The sequence below is a fragment of the Drosophila sechellia genome, chromosome 3L (assembly GCF_004382195.2).
Source record: "Drosophila sechellia strain sech25 chromosome 3L, ASM438219v1, whole genome shotgun sequence".
Lineage (NCBI taxonomy): Eukaryota > Metazoa > Arthropoda > Insecta > Diptera > Drosophilidae > Drosophila > Drosophila sechellia.
This window is the reverse complement of record NC_045951.1, coordinates 5,626,301-5,645,184: the sequence shown is the minus strand read 5'-3', so window position 1 is coordinate 5,645,184 and position 18,884 is coordinate 5,626,301. Positions and strand designations below refer to the sequence as shown.

Sequence of the window (18,884 nt, the reverse complement as noted above, 5' to 3'; positions counted from 1 at the left end):
ATTGGGGAATGGAGGAAGTCGGCCTTCCGAAAGCCACGCCACATCAACTACTGTATACAACCCATTCATATAGTCCAGCCCCATCCCCATTCTCATCCACACCCAACACAACCACTACACCCGCCCACCCACTGAATGTCGTGTTTGGCGCTCGTTTTAATAGTTTCCGTTTCCGCTTTGCGAGTTCAAAGCAATTTGATTTGCCTTCCAAGTGGCAGGTTCCTGTGGGACAAGGCTGGGGGTAAGTACATACTAAAAGGGGTGGGATTTTGGGGGGCCGTGCTGGGGGTCATGGGGGGTCGAACAAACGAGCGAGGGAGCGAGAGGGGAGAGAGGGAGTTGTGTTTGCGTTTGGTTGTCCCCATTCCCAGTTTTCCAGCTTCAGGAGGTCATCCTCCTGCCACCAACCTCCCTCCACCTTCCTCCTGATCATACCAACGATTTTCGGGCACTGCACTTACTTGCTCCGCGGTCTTTAGCAGATTCTCAATCTCAAAGCTGCTCGTACGCGACGTTGGCTTGGCCACGCCCAGTCCGCCCACGACCACGCCTCCCACGCCGCCCACCGCCAGCTGGGCGGCCATTGCGGCAGGATCCACAAAGGAGGTGGCCGGCGAGCTTTCCGCCTCCGGCGAGTACAAATCCTTGCTAGTGCCATCTGAAAATTGCAGGGGAGATAAGCGAATGTTGTGATTAAGTATTATTAGTACTTTTATTATTATTAGTTTTGCCCTGCCTCGTAATTAGTTGAGTGTGCCGTTTGTATATGTGTGTGTTTAAATGGCGCCTGGAGAATATCGATTAAATGCTCGTTTTTTCGGTTATTTGTTGCTTGTTAATTTTAAATTCCATGTTTGTGCAGTAAAAAAGGCGAACGAAGGAATTTTAATACTGGCGAAAATGGCACGCCTTCAGCGCCCTGCCCCCTCGTTTTTTACCCTGCCTCAAAGCCGAAAGTAATAACGACAAAAAACAGCCAGTAGCAACAACAAGCAGTAATGATTATTGCTGCAATGTGTTTGCCACAGCGCTCACACACTAACGGCAGAAAGAGAAGGACACAGGCGGCGGGAAAGGGACGGAGCGAACCACGCTCTTAACCGAAAAAAATTTATGGCCCATACATATGAGGCCAACTCACAGAGAAACTCACTTGCACTTCCCAAAAAAGAAGCCGCAACTATTTTCGGAATTTTTAATCTTACAACATGGAATCGGCAATTTCTTCAAGGCTGCTATTTTTTGGCCAAAAACTAGCAAAGATTCAGCTAGACCGCAAATACTATACATATATTGTTTTGAGCAGCCAAAAAGTTGCATAAACTTTTTAAATATTGAGTTCGTTGGCAATAAGTTCGCATAAACAAAGTTCGCAATCTGAAGAGTTCAAAAGTTTGGATCCTTAAATGAACATTTGAGTTCAAAACATTACATGTTTAAAAGTTCATTCAACGATCATGTTCCAGTTTATAAACCTACATTGTTTTTGAAAATAAAATATTTCTTTTAAATTCATGTTAAATTGCAGTGTACTTTGGTATATTTTTCTTGTGAGTATTTTTGTGGCATGTAGTAGAAGTAGTTTCGCCGGCACCCGGGAAGCGTTTAAGTATCATGTCCTTGAAGACCGCCTTGGTGTCCTGGTGTCGACTATCCTGTTGTCTTGGCCCTTCTGCATGCAAATTTGCTGGCAACAAATTTTATGAACATTTTCCCTAAAATTTGACACCACACACACACACGCACTGCGTGCGAGTAGTTATTGGAAATTGCCGTCTTATAAATTTCAGTTTGCGGTCTCCCTTTGCAAGCTGCACGTAGTCCTGGTTGTTGGGTTTTTCTAGGGTCCTGGCAGAAGCCTGAGCTAATAACTCGTGGACGTGCCAAGCCGAATTTGTCGATGGCAAATAACTTGGCCAGTTTTAGTGGCTTTAAATAAAGTAAGACTTGCCGTTGTTTATGGCAGGAAGATACGCTCGAGGAGCCCTCAAGTTGGGCCAGTTTTTTGTTTTTCTTCCTGTTCGGTTACTTTTTTTTTTGCTTTATGTGCCAGGATACTAAACAACTTGGCACAGGTCCTGCATAGTTTCCTGGGGGTTAATGATCCCTTGAATGTTTGCGAAGTTTTTCAAGGAAATCCGACTACTTTTTTTCGCTGCGTTAACTTGGCTGGCTTAACTTTTCGCAATTTAATACAACTAATTGGCTTGATGGCAGACAAGGTATCAATGAATTCGTTTTTTTTTATGGCGAACAAACTTAATTGAAAATTGGTGGCTTTGGCAAAAAAAAAAAGTGGGAATACTCCCTGTAATCAGTTACTCCGCTTTTGTGCGCTTTTGTTGTCCCTTTAAATACCCTTCTCTTCTTTGGCAAACTTTTTTAGCCACCAGGATGTGTGTCAACAAAAACAAAAAAAAAGAAGAGAAATGCAGAAATAAATATTAATACGCGCACACACACATATGTGTTCGTATAAAGAGAGTCGTTTAATTTCTGCTACAATTTTTGTTTTGTTGGTATATATTTTATTTTAATTCTTTTTTTAGTGTTCGTTCTGTGCCTTTTAATTGTTTGCCGCAACAAAAAAGTTTCATTTTGTGTGGCGCTGTTGTTGTGGTTGTTGTTGTTTGCCGCTGCTGCGTTTGTTGGCTTTAATTGTTTTGTGTTCTTAGCCACTTCGGCTTTTTGAGTGCAGAGCAGCGTGTGTGTGTGCGTGCGTGAGTGTGTGTGTGAGCGCTCGAATGTATGCTGCAGTTTGTAATCCTGTAATTATGTAGTTGGTTGTTGCGAAACGACACACACACACACACATGCACGCGCCTCTCGTTCCCTCTTTACTTATTGATGTAATTGTTGTTGTACATGTTGTACGCCCACATTCAATGGCCCTCACTCTTTCGCGCACTCTATTGCCATCTCTTTCACTAGCCGTTGTCTAGAGCCAGCATTTAATGCGGCTCAACTCAACTCAAAAAAAAGAAATATAAATTACTTTAATGAACTTTACAAATTCGCATGCATGCCCGGAAATGCGCTTTTTCGTTTCCTGCCGCACACACACCTACACACACACGCTCACATGCATACACGTGCATGGATTCAGGGATAAAGGATAAAGAGAGGCAGAAATACAGGGACGACGCACCTCAACGTCAAGGCTCGTAAAACCGGACCCCAAGCCGTACATACGGATACGGACACGGAACTGCAACCATAGCCGTGATTAGTATGCTTTTGTTGTACGAGTGGCTGATGAATGCTGCCTGTGGTTTGATCCCCCCTTTATCCGCACTCCCCTCAGTTTTCCAGCTTAAATGTTTAAAAACGGCCGAATTCGCACACAACAATTTCGAGGTTACCCGGGGTAGAATTCTTTCGGTTTTGTATGGGTGCATTGGCCACTGCGCTTTTGCGAATCGGGAATTGGGAATTGGAATTTGGGCATTGGGGTGGTACTTACTCCAACCGGGGGCCGGAACAATCAGTCCAGTTATCATCTCCTCGCTCATCACCGGCGGATCTGTGGGCGGCGGCGGACAGACCAGCGAGTCAATCATATCGTCCGTTACCCTCATGATCCCCACTAGATCTGGTGGCTCCGTGCGCGAGGACCTGCGGAATGAGAAGGCAATCGGTAGAAAAAGAGCAGATTATCGTCGGGTAAACCAGGTATTTGCATAATTTTCATTGCTGACCCACTTGATAGGGGAAAAAATGTTAATGCTTAACCCCACACACAAACACATGTGCGTATTCCCATGACATCAGTATTAATTAAGATGTAAATTAGGTGAGAAGAAAAAATATATTTTAAAAATGCGATTTCATCTATAACACGCTGCATAATATTTTCTGTTTTACTGCAAACTTGAAATTGGATTTAATTGCTACTCATTTGAATTCAAGATGTGTTAAAACTGGGTGAATCCTACATTGTTATACATATCTTCCTGGAAAATGCATTACGCAGCATTTAAGTAGCCCATTTTGCGCCGTGTAGTATTTGCATAATTTCCGTTTGTGACCCTCCTGACAAATCCAAACAAATGAACGTGCAGCGACACCTGGAATGGATTCCGGACTACCGACTAAGGACTACCGACTGCGGACTGCCGTGACCTTTTTCTGTGTCAGTGCGCGAAATTAGCAAAAGATGCGGAAAATGCTTCCAACGTGCATAATTTGAATGGTCGACCGGCTGACTGGGGGTCGGGAGTCGTGGGTCAGGGGTCAGGGGTCACGGTACAGGCAGGAACGGGCGCATTTGGCTCTACAAACGCTTAGCACAAAAGCTTTTCTGTTTTCGTTTGCCATAAAGAGAAGCTAATTAGGCTATCAAAATGCCGTTCGGCCGCCCGAAAGGTGATGCAGTGTGGATGGGGCTGTGTTTTCCCAGATTGGGGGGAATGGTTTGGAAAAGGGGGTGGGGCAGGGTGGCGCTGGGTGACTGGTCAACGAAACGGAACCAAGGAAGCCAAACGACCACGTTCTAACTGCATGGCAAGCGAGAGAACGTGAAGTGGCAACGTGTTTGGGTTACGGCTTGTCTCCCCAATTTTCCCCGTTTTCCAAACGTTTTTCTTTCACCCCCCACCCCCCGCTACACGCCACATTTACCAGCTGCGGCTTGAACTTGTTGTTGACTTTGCTGAAAAACTATAAACCAAAAACGGTTCGAGAATGCATGTACATGGAACATTTTTCGGTTCAAATATCTAGTTTTTTTTCTACTCCCCTCCACTTTCTTTTTACATTTTTTCCGATTTGTTGCGAAACAATTTCTGCCATTGGTTTTTTTTTGTATTCTGCTCTTTTGGCTGGAAAACTTCTTATGGTGTAACATCATCAAAAATTGGCAAAGCTTGTCGATTGTTGACATTCTGGGTTGTGTGAATTTGATGTGGCTTGTGGCCAGTTGGTTGAGTGATGTCAGAGTTAGAAAGCTCTGCACGAAAATGTTTTTAATTAACAAGCATCAGCATCAGCAGCTGCAGGTTTCGGTTTTTATACAAATTTCGTTTTCAAGCTGGCATTGGACATTAATGAAAGATTTTTGATGCCGTCCGGAATATTGCAATGAAATCAGCTAAAATGTGTCAGTCAGGCGATATGCCTTCAACTTTATGAGCCATATAAACGGGGAAATGAACACAAAATGTCCAAACAATGGTTGAACAATGGTCGAGATATTGCATTACGCTGTCACAGGGCGCCCTAAAGCTAATTGACGGTCTGGCCTGGTTCGGTGACTAAAATAGTTAATTAATCCGTGTAACTGAAATTTAAACAATGGCCATCGTGTGCGCCCACATGGCGAGCGGCCGGCCACACGGCGTATACTTTATCGCCGCCATGCCATTCAGGTCCGAACGAAACATCGAAACAGATGTTAAGCAGGACATAAACAAGAACAATGATGCTCCACAGAGAGAGAGCCTGTCATAACTTACCGCATCATCATGCTGAGCGATTGTTCCTCCTGCAGGACGCTCTCCAAGTACATCATATCTAGATCGGACACAATTGCGCCATTGATGACCATTATTTCGTCTCCTTTGATAATGCCTGCAATTGGTGGAACAGCGTTAGTCGTGGATATTATACATACTACATACTATCTACTACATATTGTTGCACATATCTATGTAGGTTGAGTTTTTGCCACGGTCATTGTTATTTTTCAGTCGAAGCTCCATTCCCCTCCAGCTTAGACAATGGGTTATATTCTGTTTGGGGGGCGGGGGCAGTTCTAATGCTGCCTAGCAATCAAGGATGTTATATGGGTGTGGAATCAATGTCTGACAATTGTGCGGCTCCTGTGGACCACTGACATCTTTTATGTAACAAACGATAAGCGGAATGTCTTCAGCTGGCGGTGCTGCTCCTGCTGCAACTGCAACTGCAACTGCTACTTCTGCTGCCACTGCAGCTTCAATGCTCGTAAAACAATAACAACAAGAGCATTGTGGTATCTTGCATTGTTCATACGCCACGTTATCCCAGCGCCATCGGTGCACTGAGCAAAGAAACCTCTGGATAAATTCACAATATGTTGTTATTTCAGATTGAACATAATATATAGTATAACAAATAACAACAAGCTATGAATAAGCGATTTTATTATATAAGATCTAAAGATCTATGATCATTGAACTATGATTTGAGAAAGATTATTTCCGTTTCATCTTTTTAAGAACGTTATATGATTCTGCATAGATTTTTCTTTCTGTGTACCTCTCTATATCTCCGCTGCGTTCGTTAGCATTTTCTACTTTGTCTGCATGACTCGTCTATCATGTGTCTTTTCTCCAGCATTTATTCTAGCCATGATGTTGGTTATTCCTTGTTGCCTGCCTCGACCTGTCTTACCCCCTCTTGTTGCCACTCCTTTCTTCCTGTTGACGACATGCATTCAGTTGCCTGCAGTTGCAAGCTACCAGTGTCGCTTATCATTGTTGGTGCAGCAGGAGCAACATTTTCTTAAGGCAAAAGTTCGATAGATAGATAGACAGATGTATGTGTGTAGTATGTGTGTTCGGAGCCCGCCTTGTGGCAATATTTTACCTATGTTACACCATCGTCTGGGTTCCTCACTTCACCTAGGTCTGTTTTTTTTCGGGCGGAGGGGAAGAGGGAGCTTGTCCCCTATGCATTTGTTACAATTTAAACGGATTTTTACATCTTAATGCTGGCAAGGCATGACACATGCGATTTACCATATAAAGTGCACATACTTCTATATGCAAGTGTCGTTCTGTACTTTATCCGGAGGATTATTTTTGGCCCTGGGAGAAAGATACATTTTATTTATATTGCGGTGGCTGCTGGGCTGCCTTAACCCCCATATATATCCTATATAAACCCTTTTTGCCCGATTTGGCCCAGGCCTGGCATATGCGTTGTCAACACGTTCGCTTGCTGTTTTCCAGTTGGCCTGGCCCAAAAGAAGTCGAAGGCTGAGCAAATTGTTATTCCATGTTTGCCAAATGCTTTGCCACGCTTGTTTCGCCGCTAAAGTTGCGCCACTCCAAAAGTGCCGAACTTTGTGCACCCAAGATGAAGATGCAGTTACAAGCTGGCGGCGGATGGATAGCCAAAACTAAGGAATTTAAGATCTGTGCTTAAAGAAGACGAGTCCCCTAGATTACTGCCTGAGTTTTCCCCCGCAGCTGGCATCTTCATCAGGCCACCGCATTTCCTCGCAGTTCGTTACGATTTTACAATTAGCCCAGGAAAAGTGGCCAGAATTTTCCGCTCCCCAGCCACATTTGCATTTGAAAGCTGCGGTCAGGATTTGTTCTTGTTTGTCCCGCTCCCCTTTCATTGGGGTGGGAAATTGCGAACTTTGTGCAATTCGGTCGTAAATGCTGTCCTCCAGCCTGTCCGAGCTTTGTTTTGCGGTTGCTGCTTAAGAGTTGCGTCTTTCGACATGCTAATAGCCATTAAATTCAATTGCGCCCCGCTTATCCCGCTCACGCTCCCAGTCCCTCAATCATCTCCGTTTAGCGGCGAAAGAGGAGCATGAGGCTGGGGGCGCCAAAAGTTTCCTATTGCGTTTTGCGTTTTGCAAATGTAAATGCGAGTCCTGAGTCCTGGAGTCCTTAATTTATGCATACACACGCCACTACAATGAGTGGGGGATATTCTCGCAGAGAGCCGGCCAGATAACGCTGACGGTAGAGGGCTTAAAGCCGCACTTAAAGCTCAACACATTGTATACGCAATATTTGTGGCCAAATGCTGGCAAAGCCAGGCAATCAGCATAGATTGCCATATACGCTATATTGATACTGGGGAGAGTCAGAAACCAATAAAAGCTTTATCCATGAATCCCGGCTGAATATGCATTGAACTAAACTAAGTTTGTATACGGAATTGATATTTGATATAAGCAGATTAATACCTCGAATGTAGGTATCTATGAAATCAGTATATCATCTATCATATCATTATGCGCAACGCATGCACAACGCGTCGTATACGTAATATTTGCAGGTAATTATTTTTAAAAGGGAACTTACCTAATTGACCCATTAACTCTGGCTAATGCAATAAGATCAATGTTATAACTACTTCAGTGCCAATTCGCCGTAATTTAATTAAGCTAAGGCTTCCTGCATTTCCCTGCCAGCGAATGCAACATTTGCTCAATCGTAAAACTCATTAGCACAACTTCTTCCCCACTTTTTTGTTTTACTCTTCCCGTTTTTCTTCTGTTTTGGCTTGCAGTCCAACTTTTCACCCCCTGTGGTTGGTTTTCATTTTTGTTTTTTTTTTAGTACGGAGGCACTCCTTCCGGGGAATTTCATGCGCATTGTTTCATGGATTTTTTGATTCGTTGTCGCCTTCAAAAACCAACCAAATGAGCGCCACTCGCACTCGACGTGCTTAATGAGTTTTCTGCTGTTACTGCAGCATGAAATGTTCTTTCGGTTCATCACTTTGCCAAGTGCAGCACTGCAGTTTTCCCACCTGGCGGTTGCGAGGAGGGTGAAAGGGCTTGGGGTTGGGGAAAAGGGTTCGGGAAAAGGTGGCTCTGCCTGTCAGTTCCATAATTTAAGGCGCTGTTCTAGTGGCATTTCGACTACATCCACTTGACTCCATGGCGTTGTCGTCGCCATCGTCGTCGACGTACCCGGCAAATGCAAATGCCAACTTAAGTTGATTTTAAGTGATAGAAAAACAACAGGACGTAGTGGGGGGTGTGGGGTGTGGGGATCTCGGATGCTGAGACGGCTTACACTCGAGGAAAACCCCTTTAAGGACCTGGAAGCCGCCGTTGCCGCAGCAGAAGTAAACCGTCGCCCACACCTGGCAAACATTTCGAGTGCGCTGCTCATCACCATCATCGTCGTCAAACCACCTGGCCACCCACCCTCCCATTCACCAGGTGGAACAAGCGCTGACAGTTGACTTTTCCCATTGCACGCCCCGAGGAGCTCCTCTCGCTCCTCCGGATCCCTCAGCTCCTCCTCCTCCTCCCTCTCTTTCTTTTCGGGCTCAAACTCCACTTGACTCGACTCGGTCTCCCTTGTAGACCAAAGTGAGTTTGCTCAAGTTTCGTCTTGTGCTCTTCACTTTTTTGCGTTTTTTTATGACATAAAAGTGAAAAGCATTTAAATATAAAAGCAGCAGCATGGATGTACAGAAAAGAGCAGGCGGCAAAGGCAGGGGGCCGACTACCTGGGCACTTTATAATTTAGCTCGGCAACATTGGGCCACATTGTTTCGCTCGGGGCGCCAGTTGAGTAGTAGAGTAAAGTGGACTGGATGCTGGAGGCTGGAGATGGAGCCACCAATCCTTGGAGACGAAGACAAAGACTCTATTTCATTTCCTTGCGTACCGCTGCGTCACCTCAATGGCATAAATTAAATGCACGATTTCATCGCCTGAATGCGATTTGTGTTAAAACCCATTTTCGTCCTGTCATGTCGCCTGGATGATGAACTCAAAGGCAAAGAACTCGTCCTTTTCTTTTGTACTCACCATTGTGCATGGCCACACTCTTGTCCTCCACGCGACTCACGTAGCAGCACAGCTCGTCCTGCCGTTCCGCATTCTCGATCAGCTCAGCCTCCACAGAGAAGCCCCACATCTGCTCCAGAGTCGTGCGCTGCAGCTCAACCTGGTACAGGATCTTCATGCAGACCTCCACGAACTCGTGATTATGTAGCTGTGGGGAAGATATAGTTTGCAACTTATTAATACTTTAGCAGTGAGACAATTATATATGATATATGATATATGTGAATATTTTATATATTTTCTATCCCTGTAGAAGGACAGATGGCTGGAAAGTGAATTTGAGTGCCCAAGTTAAGTGCCAAATTAGCCGAGTTTCGCTGGCAATCATTTTGTGAGGGGCAGGGGCAGAAATTGATTGAGTGGAGTTACTGCGAGTTGCTCAAGTTGTTGTCGAAATTTATTGAACTGCCACCGGCGAATGGAACTTTTTATCAAGCCCACCAAAGCTGCCATCCCCACCCACAAAACCAAACCCACTCAAATTCCAACTCCATTTGCAGTTGCAGTTGCACATTTTTGCCATTTGCCATTTGCCAATTGGCCTGGCTGGGCCAATATTTACTAGCTTGTTGTTGAGGTCGAAGTTCAGATTTCGGATTGTTAGGGGTCTTCGGTGGAGCGAAGCGGAGCGGGTCGAAAGTTTTCAGCTAGCGGCCGACTTGGCAGCTGGCTGAAGTCTCACCTAGACTAATCGTGTGCCAAGTGAAGGCGAAAAGGGAAATGGCCAACGGGAAAGTTCATAATTTATAGCACTATGTTTTTGGAAATCGAAGAGAAATGGGCGTAGTGGGTGTGGAGATGAGCTAATTGTGAAATTGGGTACTTTGTTGCCAGTACCTTTTTAGCAGCAAGGAAGGGATTTATGCAACAACCCAAACTACCAACACACTATTCGGTGTGAAAATTGTTGAGAGTACTTTGAAAGAGTTTTTCTCTTTTAAGTAAAAACTAGACAGGGCACACAGCTCCTGTCTACTTTCAATTTAAACTTAATCTTTTTTAATCCTATTTGCAAAGCCAGCTTAAAGATGCCTAAAAGGAATAGCTTTATTATACCTAAAATTAATTTAAAAGTATCACATTCCGAGTTAAGCCTCTTTGAATTTTAATGATGTGCAGTAAAGAAGAAGGAAATGCACTGAGCATCGTTTTCCAAAAATAACAACAGCTCACTTTATAATGCATTATTGATATGAATATAATCAAATATATATAAAAATAATAAGGAGCAATACAATTAGAGCCGATATGTGTATTTAAAGTGCAATCGAAAGCAGTGATTCCGAGTCAACTCCTTGAATATTTCACCCAGGACACGTTTCAAAATTCCATTTGCACGGCTCCACATGCAATTTCCAAGTTAAATTCGATAAGTTGAATTGAACTTGGAGTTGGCGCGCCATCAGGACCAAGACGAAACTCCATGGAATTAAGTTCGCAGCTGGTGGCGGGATGGCATATTCACATTCTGGCTTTGATTATGTACTTACATAATTTTCAATCAGATCGTTGCGATGCGGCACAAAGTAATTGTGATCCTCCATGTCACGACGCTTCTTGACGCGCACAAAGTGCTCCATGGGATTGAGGTTGCGACGGGCGCAGGCGCTGGCGAGGAATTCCTCCACAGACATGGCATCACGTAGATAAACTGTCGAGTAAGCATTGTCGGGCATTGCAACTTTGAAAGTTTTTTCCGGTTCGTCACGTGAATTCATCTGGAAAAAGGCAGAAAATTCGATTGGATAAACAGACATATACTCGTACTCACACACAAGCAAACACATGCGCTCGCATACATAGCCACGTACAATGTCATTAAGCAGTCAGGCACAGACATTTGCGAGGCCCGCACACAGATACATTTACGGTTACAGATACAGATACAGATACAGCTATACTATATAGCCCCCATACACTCAATCCATCCATAGTCGTGCGCATTCTTGAATATGGCCACACGGAAGTGAAAATTGAAAAATAGCAAACACACACATTGGTACCCGCAGTCGTAGCCCCGCGACCCTCTGAAATGTAATGAAAAATGTCGCTGGCAGTAGCTGAGGCATCGGTAAAGGGTATACTGAGAGAAAAAGCGTTCAAATTCCATAGTTAAGAGGAAATCTGTGTACATTGCAAGTTAGTACATTGCAAGTTACATGGCATAAGCTTAAAGATTTGACTGCTCATGTTTTCTCTCAGTGTACGTGCAGAAGCAGTCGCGGATCTGAAACTGCAGGCGGGATCTGCTGCCGCATCGAGTTGAGTTTGAAGAAAACTCAGTTAAAATGCTTAACCGTTTCCACAACGTCATCGTCATCCAATGTTAACTCCGTGATGAGGCTTCCTTCTGCTCCTGCCCCTGCTCCTTTGCTTCCTTTTCGTCCTGCTGCCAACGAACTGCAACTGTAAACGAATCAGGTGGCCCAGCTGCCAGTTGTCGGCTACTGGAAATTGCATTTGTATTGGCAGCCATTGGCAATGGGTTCGCCCAAGTTGGCAGCAGCAGTTCATCCACGGCACGAGGTCCTGGTCCTGGACCAGGTAATACACCCCCTCATACACGCAGGACAATTGAATTAGTTTGGCAGTTAGAAAAGGCAGCTTCTCACTTGGATACCCCAGCTACAAGCTACAAGAAGTGACGAGGAACCTCCGCATTTGCATTTGCATTGCATAACAGTTTTGCATATCGATTACGGCATCATTATTGCCCAGCCAAATACTATATATCGACTTTATATTCATAGAAAAATACATACATATGTGAAATTCAGCTTTCATTTCTCAGAAGTGAAGAGCTACAAAATGGCATGTTAGCTTAAAAATTATATGGCTTAAATGCCAACATTGTTTATTATTGGGTAAACCGATTGAAGACCGACAATGGCAGCAGTTGATAAATTGAGTATGTGCTTAAAAATCAATTCTATGATTTCCATTGTGAACATGGCAAATTGTTAATCTATCTGTTCCTGATTTCGAGCAGCAATTGTCATCAGATTTGCACTGTTTCTGCCGGAGAGCTTGGAGCCCTGAAAGACGATTAATTCTGCACGAACGCCTCTCGCACACTTAACTCTCCTGACTAATTAACTTTTGATTGTCCCTGACTGAGCCTGAGCCCCCTTAAGGCCAGTAAAATTTCAGCTTTCTGGCCATTGTCGATGGACAGCTTAATTAAATTTTAGCCAGGGTATTTTCAACTTTTGCGAGTTGACTATTTCGGTTGCCTCGTAGTGGCGTTGATAATTTGCTTTGGAAAGCTTTAATTTTATTTGCCATTTCTGAATTGCAGTTGCAATTTCAGCTGCATTGCAGTTGACATGTTCGGTAAATGGCCAAGTGAAATGCAGTTACACGACAGTAGAGATAGAGTTTGGGCAACTGGGCCGAAAATATATATGAACCAAATCAAATGCACATTTTTCAAATTCATTGAATTTGCAGGGCATTTACAACGCAACGGCGCACTGGGTCCTCTCATTTATGATATTTCATTTCATTTGTTTTTCCCTGGCCATGCCGAATGTGAATGCATTTTCCTCCCTGCCTCCTATTTTCTTTTTTTTTTGCTTTTCATATCCGAGTGGCAGCGTGACTGCTGATAGAAGGTGAAATGCAGGGGGTGGGGTGTGTGGATGAGAGGCAATTGTGCAGCGTTGGCAAATTTAATTGGAAATGAAGTGTATGCCGGGCAGAGCGAAGCCGAGAGTGAACGCCACGAAATCCGAGTTGTGCACAAGATTATTTTGTCAGTAATCGAAATAAATTGAATTTATGAAATGAATTTAATTACAAACACGAGATATGCACAAATTGGTTATAATAATTGAGGCTTAACAAACGGCACAAGTGAGTTCTGTTTCACAGCTAATCGACTGTCGACATTCGGGTTTATTATATAATATAGCATAATGCCTGCGAGCTATTTGCTGGAATTTAAACAGCTCCTTTCGCATGTCCTGCCAACGGACCACTTCTCGACTTGATTTAGATTTGATTGTGTTGAGGTCATTAGCAGGGGTGGGGGCGGCGGCATCTGATCACCATTTGAAATGGACTCCTGCATTATTCACTTAAAATATGCAAATATTTTCTTTGCCAAGTCAACTTGGGTTCGCTTGCTTTTTGTTCTCTTTGCCGCGGCTTTTCTTTTCGAGGGGACCAAAAAAAATAAAGGAGAAATAGAGAAAAAGAGTGAGAGACCAGGCAGACCCTTCATAAATTTCATTATTCTTTTTGTAATTTTTGATGGCCATTAAATGCAAATTATAAAAGCCAAAATACACAAAAACAGCTCAGTCTAATGGACAGGGGCGTGGCCGGACGACATATTTTTTGGTGGCCATCCATTTAAGCATTAGCGCTCAATTTAGCTTTTAATGCCGTTTCCGTTGCCTTAAATAAAAATTCAATTACTCGCACACATATACACTACACGCACACGCATACACACTCGCACACACACAAACGGACGCACATTAAGAGAGAACAAGCCATAAACTCACAAACAGTCACGAGCTGCGCCGTAAATGCGTTTAAAATTGAAATAATTTTATTACCCATACGCCCCGTGGCCACACATAAATGCACACAGACATTGATGCGGCGACCAAACGTGAACACACATAAATGTTTATATACATACACTCATCAAAAAGTAAGCCTAAACTGAAGAAAGTTTCGTTAAATGTTACTTTGTAGAAATTTGAGGCAAGCCGCCATAAATCGGGGAATATTAGTTAGAAAAGTGAATGATTTGTTGTTAAAAATTGTAAGAATTTAAGTTGTAACATTTAAGACTTTAACGACCACTTTTCCAGTTGGTGGGCTACTTTTTTGCCAGAGTGTCTACCTGTAGATTGGACTCACCTGCATGGAGCGTCGGCTGGAGCCGCTGTTGGACCGCGACAGCATCGGCGGTCGCCGCTTGGTGGCCCCGCGTCCGGCGAGCAGGTTGTTGAGCAGCGAGGGCGAGCGGGCGCAGATGAAGGCGTGGAAGGAGGAGACCGTGAACACGCCCAGCTTGTTCAGCGTGTTCTTCGTGGGGCGCGACACGTGTGTCAGCAGCGACTGTTGAATATATGTGACGAATGCGAGAAGTTTGAAAATGAAATGTGAATACAAGTTATATTTGGCATATACATAGTTTCGCCGCCAGTGCCCCTTAACTAATTTCGTTATATTTACGATCCTTTCAAAGAGCATTAAAAAGCAGGCAGAGCATCTACACACACTCGTAAATTCGTACACCTATGCAAATAAGCCTTTGGCATGCTGCAGTCGACTGAAGTTGTTCTCTTCAAAGGTGCTGAAGTTGTTTGCATTTTGTGGTTATTAATAATAAATAATGTTGCTTTTCAGGCACACAACTGCACTTACCACCCAGCACCCGCCGGGAACCCCCAGCGTTCACCCCAGTTTCAGCCTGCCATTAAAAGCGCAATCAACTTTCAACCCTTTCAGTCAGTCAGTCATTCAGTCAGTCAGTCAGTCGGTGCTGGCAAATCCTTCTAAGGTTGCCAACAGTTGGCGCCAGCGAAGGTTGCCTTTAAGCCTATTTAAGACGCTTAAACTTTTGTTATGGAGATTAATTGTGCATGTTTGGGTTTTGATTTTCCAAAAGCGTACCAGTGTGCAAATAGGTAGAGGTAATTATAGACTACTCGAACCTGTAAAGGGTTTTAAACGGAATTGTAAACGGGTTTCGGGGTAAATTGTTGTTAGAGCGATTTGGGCCGATGCCATTGTCCCGGTCTTAAGCTCTCGACAAGGTTGTAAATCTGCTTTTGATGTTTCTCTGAAGCGTGGTTAATTTAAGCCTTGTGGTAGCTTTTGGGGCGGAATTGTACAGCCATTGAACAGTGATTATCATTTTTATTGTATTTTCCCTTTTTTTGTTCAAAACAAGGAAGTGCTATTTAAAAATAGCTGAAACTTATAAATACATCACATTGTTTTTTTAATAAGCTCACAAATGCCTTAGAATATAAATATAATTATATCCTGTCTTATATTACTCTTAACAAAAAATAGGCTATACCACACAACTGGCCTCTATGCCTCTCTTTCAATAAATGGCACCCAACGCGGGGCACGCTCTATAACAGCCGCAAAATGTAGGCAATACTTTGTGCCCCAACTAGTGTGCTCGTTCTGGATGAATTATAAAGCCGCCAGCCGGCAGTGCTTCCGCCATTAATTGCATTTGACTTATCTGTCTGACAGGTTGAATTTGGGGGCACTGGTCGACGGCAGTGGCCGCTTTTTGGGGCCATAACTCACCTTCGGATTGGGCAGCTCGCCACTTTGCAGAGAGGCCATGTAGCAGCGCAGCCGGAACTGCTCGCAGTGGAGCCGCTCCAGATTCTCCTCCCACTGCAGTATCTGCGTCTGGATCTGATGACGCGTCTCCTGATCGGTGACAACTGATTGCTGCAGTTCGGCCATGTGCTTTAGCTTGTGATCCTGCGGGGCGAAAGGACATAAAACCGGGTTAGTGCTGGCATATGCATATATGGAGACAGGGCACTGGGCTACATGTATATGGTATGTAAGCGTGTGTGTGTTCGGTTGTGTGCATGAAAGCATCCGAGTCATGGCATCATTAGCATTTCATGGCAGCTTTGTCCCACTGCTGCTGCCGCTGCGGTGGCTGCCATTTGACGAAAATACATAAATCACGCGTCATGTGCAGCTAAAATTTTGCAGCTTTCCCCATCGCTCCCCGCCCCTCAACCTGCGCAATTCAAATATCTCTCGCCTGCTCTGGCCTCCTGTCCCTGATACTGAAGTGCGTTGGCAATGCACCAAAACTGCAAGGAAAAAAAGCTCCCTTTTGGAAGGGAAGCGAACGGGGAGCTGCATATACATGCCCCTGTTTTCATTACAAATACCGTTTGACTTCCGCCGCAGCTGCCGCCCCCCTTTTTTCGGTGCTGCAACCAGAATTCAGCATTTGAAATCCCCACTTTGGATCCCACTTTCACGTGCATTTATAGCACGCTTGCATAGATCTCACGGAGCACGTGATTGTTTCATTTTGGTTGCCGTTGTAGCTGCATTGAATGCGAGTCAGTAAGCTGACAATTATTTGCAGATGCAGATGCAGATGCAGTTGCTCGTTGTTGCTGCTGCTGTTGCTGTTGCAGTTGCAGGTTGCCAATGCAAATGCAAGTGTGTGTGTGTGTGCGTGTGCCGTGGGCGTGGCAACAACCTGAATAGGCACTTTCGATGTTCGACATTTTAATGAATGTGTACACATAAACAGGCAGCGACCAAAAGGACGAAAGGATCGCTGGATGGAGAGGTCCTACCTGGGATTACGTAGCTACAGCCCCCCATCTGCGTGTATTTGAACAGTGCCACGTTGAGCCTTTTCAATGTTTGTTTTACGTGGAAATAAATCAAAGTTTTGTGCATTTTATTTGCACATTTCGCATACGTATGCTCGATGTGACAATGTGTGCGTTGTGGCGGCAATCGATATGAGTGTGTGTGTGTGTAACCCCACTTAATTCAATTCCACTAAAGATGGCCAATGATTCCTAGTTGTGGTCTAAGCCATCTTGGTCGTGTGCTCCGCTCTCTATTCAGCAGACATAAAGTTGGTTAATTAATAAACCAAAATCCCATTATGCACTGCGACCGCACACACACACATACATCTGCAGCAGGATATTGGGGGTGAGGTACCATCCTTCTCGAAGGAGCAGTTCGCCGGGTTGCTGTCAATGGCACTTGGCACTTGAGGAAAGCTGCTTATTTGACAAACACAAACCGGAAGGAGCCTGGGCGGCTCGCAGTGAGACACTATCCCGGGGACCGAGAGAGTTTTGTGATTATTTACAACACAAAACTGTGAAGGCGGGTAAGGGAAGGGGTTGGGTTGGAAGGACACTTTGCTGGAGCAGGCAACAGTTTGTCCTTGTCAAAGTAATATGGGCTCTTCCTGGGCCATAAATAGCTCTCGCCTGCTTGACCATTAATCGCTCTGGCCATTGTAGCCATTGTGCTGCACTCCATCTCGGTGGCTGCTCTCGTTGGAGGAGGCACTCCAAGGGTTAATGGCAATGTTAATGGACATGTAATTGCCATGCAATTGGGAGTGTAAATCACGCAAACGATAGCTCCCCGCCAGCGATCCTTGAACTGCGATTCGCTCCAGGGTGTTTGAACTCCATTGGGGTGTCCGATTCAAGAGAGTGAAATGCTTGCAGCACATGCAATGGAAATATTTGACAAACACGCACGGCTATCTGTTCCACGAAGATATTTTAGCTTTTAAATATATTACAAACAGGAATGCCAAGCATAAAATATGATATTGTGTCATATCATGGAAGTGGACCTGCTAGTAAAGTGGAACTGGTCAGCAATCTATTTCTATAAGGTTACTTTAAGATGTTCTTATAACAACATTCTGAGTAAATTTTGCATTTTTGTTGTAAAAGTCCTTCAGGCTTGCAGCGGTTTGTGTTCTGAATTTAAAGTCAATCTCCTTTTGGTTTTAGGCTGCTTCCGCTTCGGCAACTCGCACACTGAGTGCCACCACGCCCAGGTTTTCAGTCTGCCACCCGCCCAAATCCATTTCACCGCTACTGCGGAAGGATATTAACAGCACTCCCACTCCCACGATGGCGTGGATGCACTTGTGCAGCAGGCTAGGAGGCTCTGGTCACGGTCTCGCTGCGGTTGCCGCTTGTTTTGACACATGTCACGCGCTAAGTGACAGCCCCAGCCGCAGTTCGAGCGGCTTCTCCTCCTCCTCCGGAGCACCCACTCCGGATCCGGCATCGGCTTGAGGTCCTTCGGAGAACTGTGCTCACTGCTTTCATCTCAATTACCGTGAATTTTATGATGGCTGCATAGTTGGATTCCCCATCTATTTTCCCACTTTTCCCTGGCCGTATCTGTCGCTCCTTGACGATGAGTTTTTGCGGTTCGCCTATTTAGTTGTCCTGTATCTACTGCTCTTACACTTGTTCTCCCTGTCCGTGTCCCTGCCTGCCCACGTCCATGCTGCTGCCCCTGCCCACGGTTCCCCCAGATCCTGTCCCGCTCAGTTGTCGTGTGGTCGTGTTCCTGTGGTCCTGCCGTTGTCTGTTGCGCTTTCATTAAGCGCCACTTGAGGCTGCCTCTGCCCCCAAATGATGCCTCTGCGTCCTAGAGCTCACATTTGTGAGGCAGCTACACTGGGGGAAAATAAATCGAAGTATCTGCAAATGTCATCATGACATTAATCTGATTGACATTTATATTTCTTGCTCATCGCTCAAATTTAAAGTACTCCAGGGAATAATTATTTTTGACGCATTGAAATATGCTTCATTTATAAATATAATTCTGTCAA

At 44.6% G+C, this 18,884-nt stretch overlaps 2 protein-coding genes across 13 annotated transcripts in view; both read right to left on the bottom strand.

The window, feature by feature from the left end:
* LOC6610901 overlaps positions 1-18,884 on the bottom strand; it is an 80,999-nt gene that overhangs the window by 17,313 nt on the left and 44,802 nt on the right. For all 12 annotated transcript variants that reach the window (XM_032719603.1, XM_032719604.1, XM_032719602.1 and 9 more), the window contains 7 exons: positions 15,818-16,000; positions 14,405-14,605; positions 11,020-11,247; positions 9,491-9,677; positions 5,454-5,568; positions 3,464-3,615; positions 462-658 (listed from right to left, as the gene is read on the bottom strand). In XM_032719603.1, coding sequence (XP_032575494.1) covers positions 462-658; positions 3,464-3,615; positions 5,454-5,568; positions 9,491-9,677; positions 11,020-11,247; positions 14,405-14,605; positions 15,818-16,000 — 1,263 coding nt within the window. The remainder of the gene's footprint in view (positions 1-461; positions 659-3,463; positions 3,616-5,453; positions 5,569-9,490; positions 9,678-11,019; positions 11,248-14,404; positions 14,606-15,817; positions 16,001-18,884) is intronic.
* Positions 17,877-18,741, bottom strand: LOC116801259. The gene has a single exon (XM_032719607.1). It carries the CDS (start codon positions 18,647-18,649, stop codon positions 18,371-18,373), a length of 279 nt encoding a protein of 92 aa, XP_032575498.1. The 5' UTR covers positions 18,650-18,741; the 3' UTR covers positions 17,877-18,370.

Bases quoted from the DNA above. Each gene is read 5' to 3' on its own strand.
- LOC116801259 (XM_032719607.1), bottom strand. From the start codon at position 18,649: ATGAAAGCGCAACAGACAACGGCAGGACCACAGGAACACGACCACACG.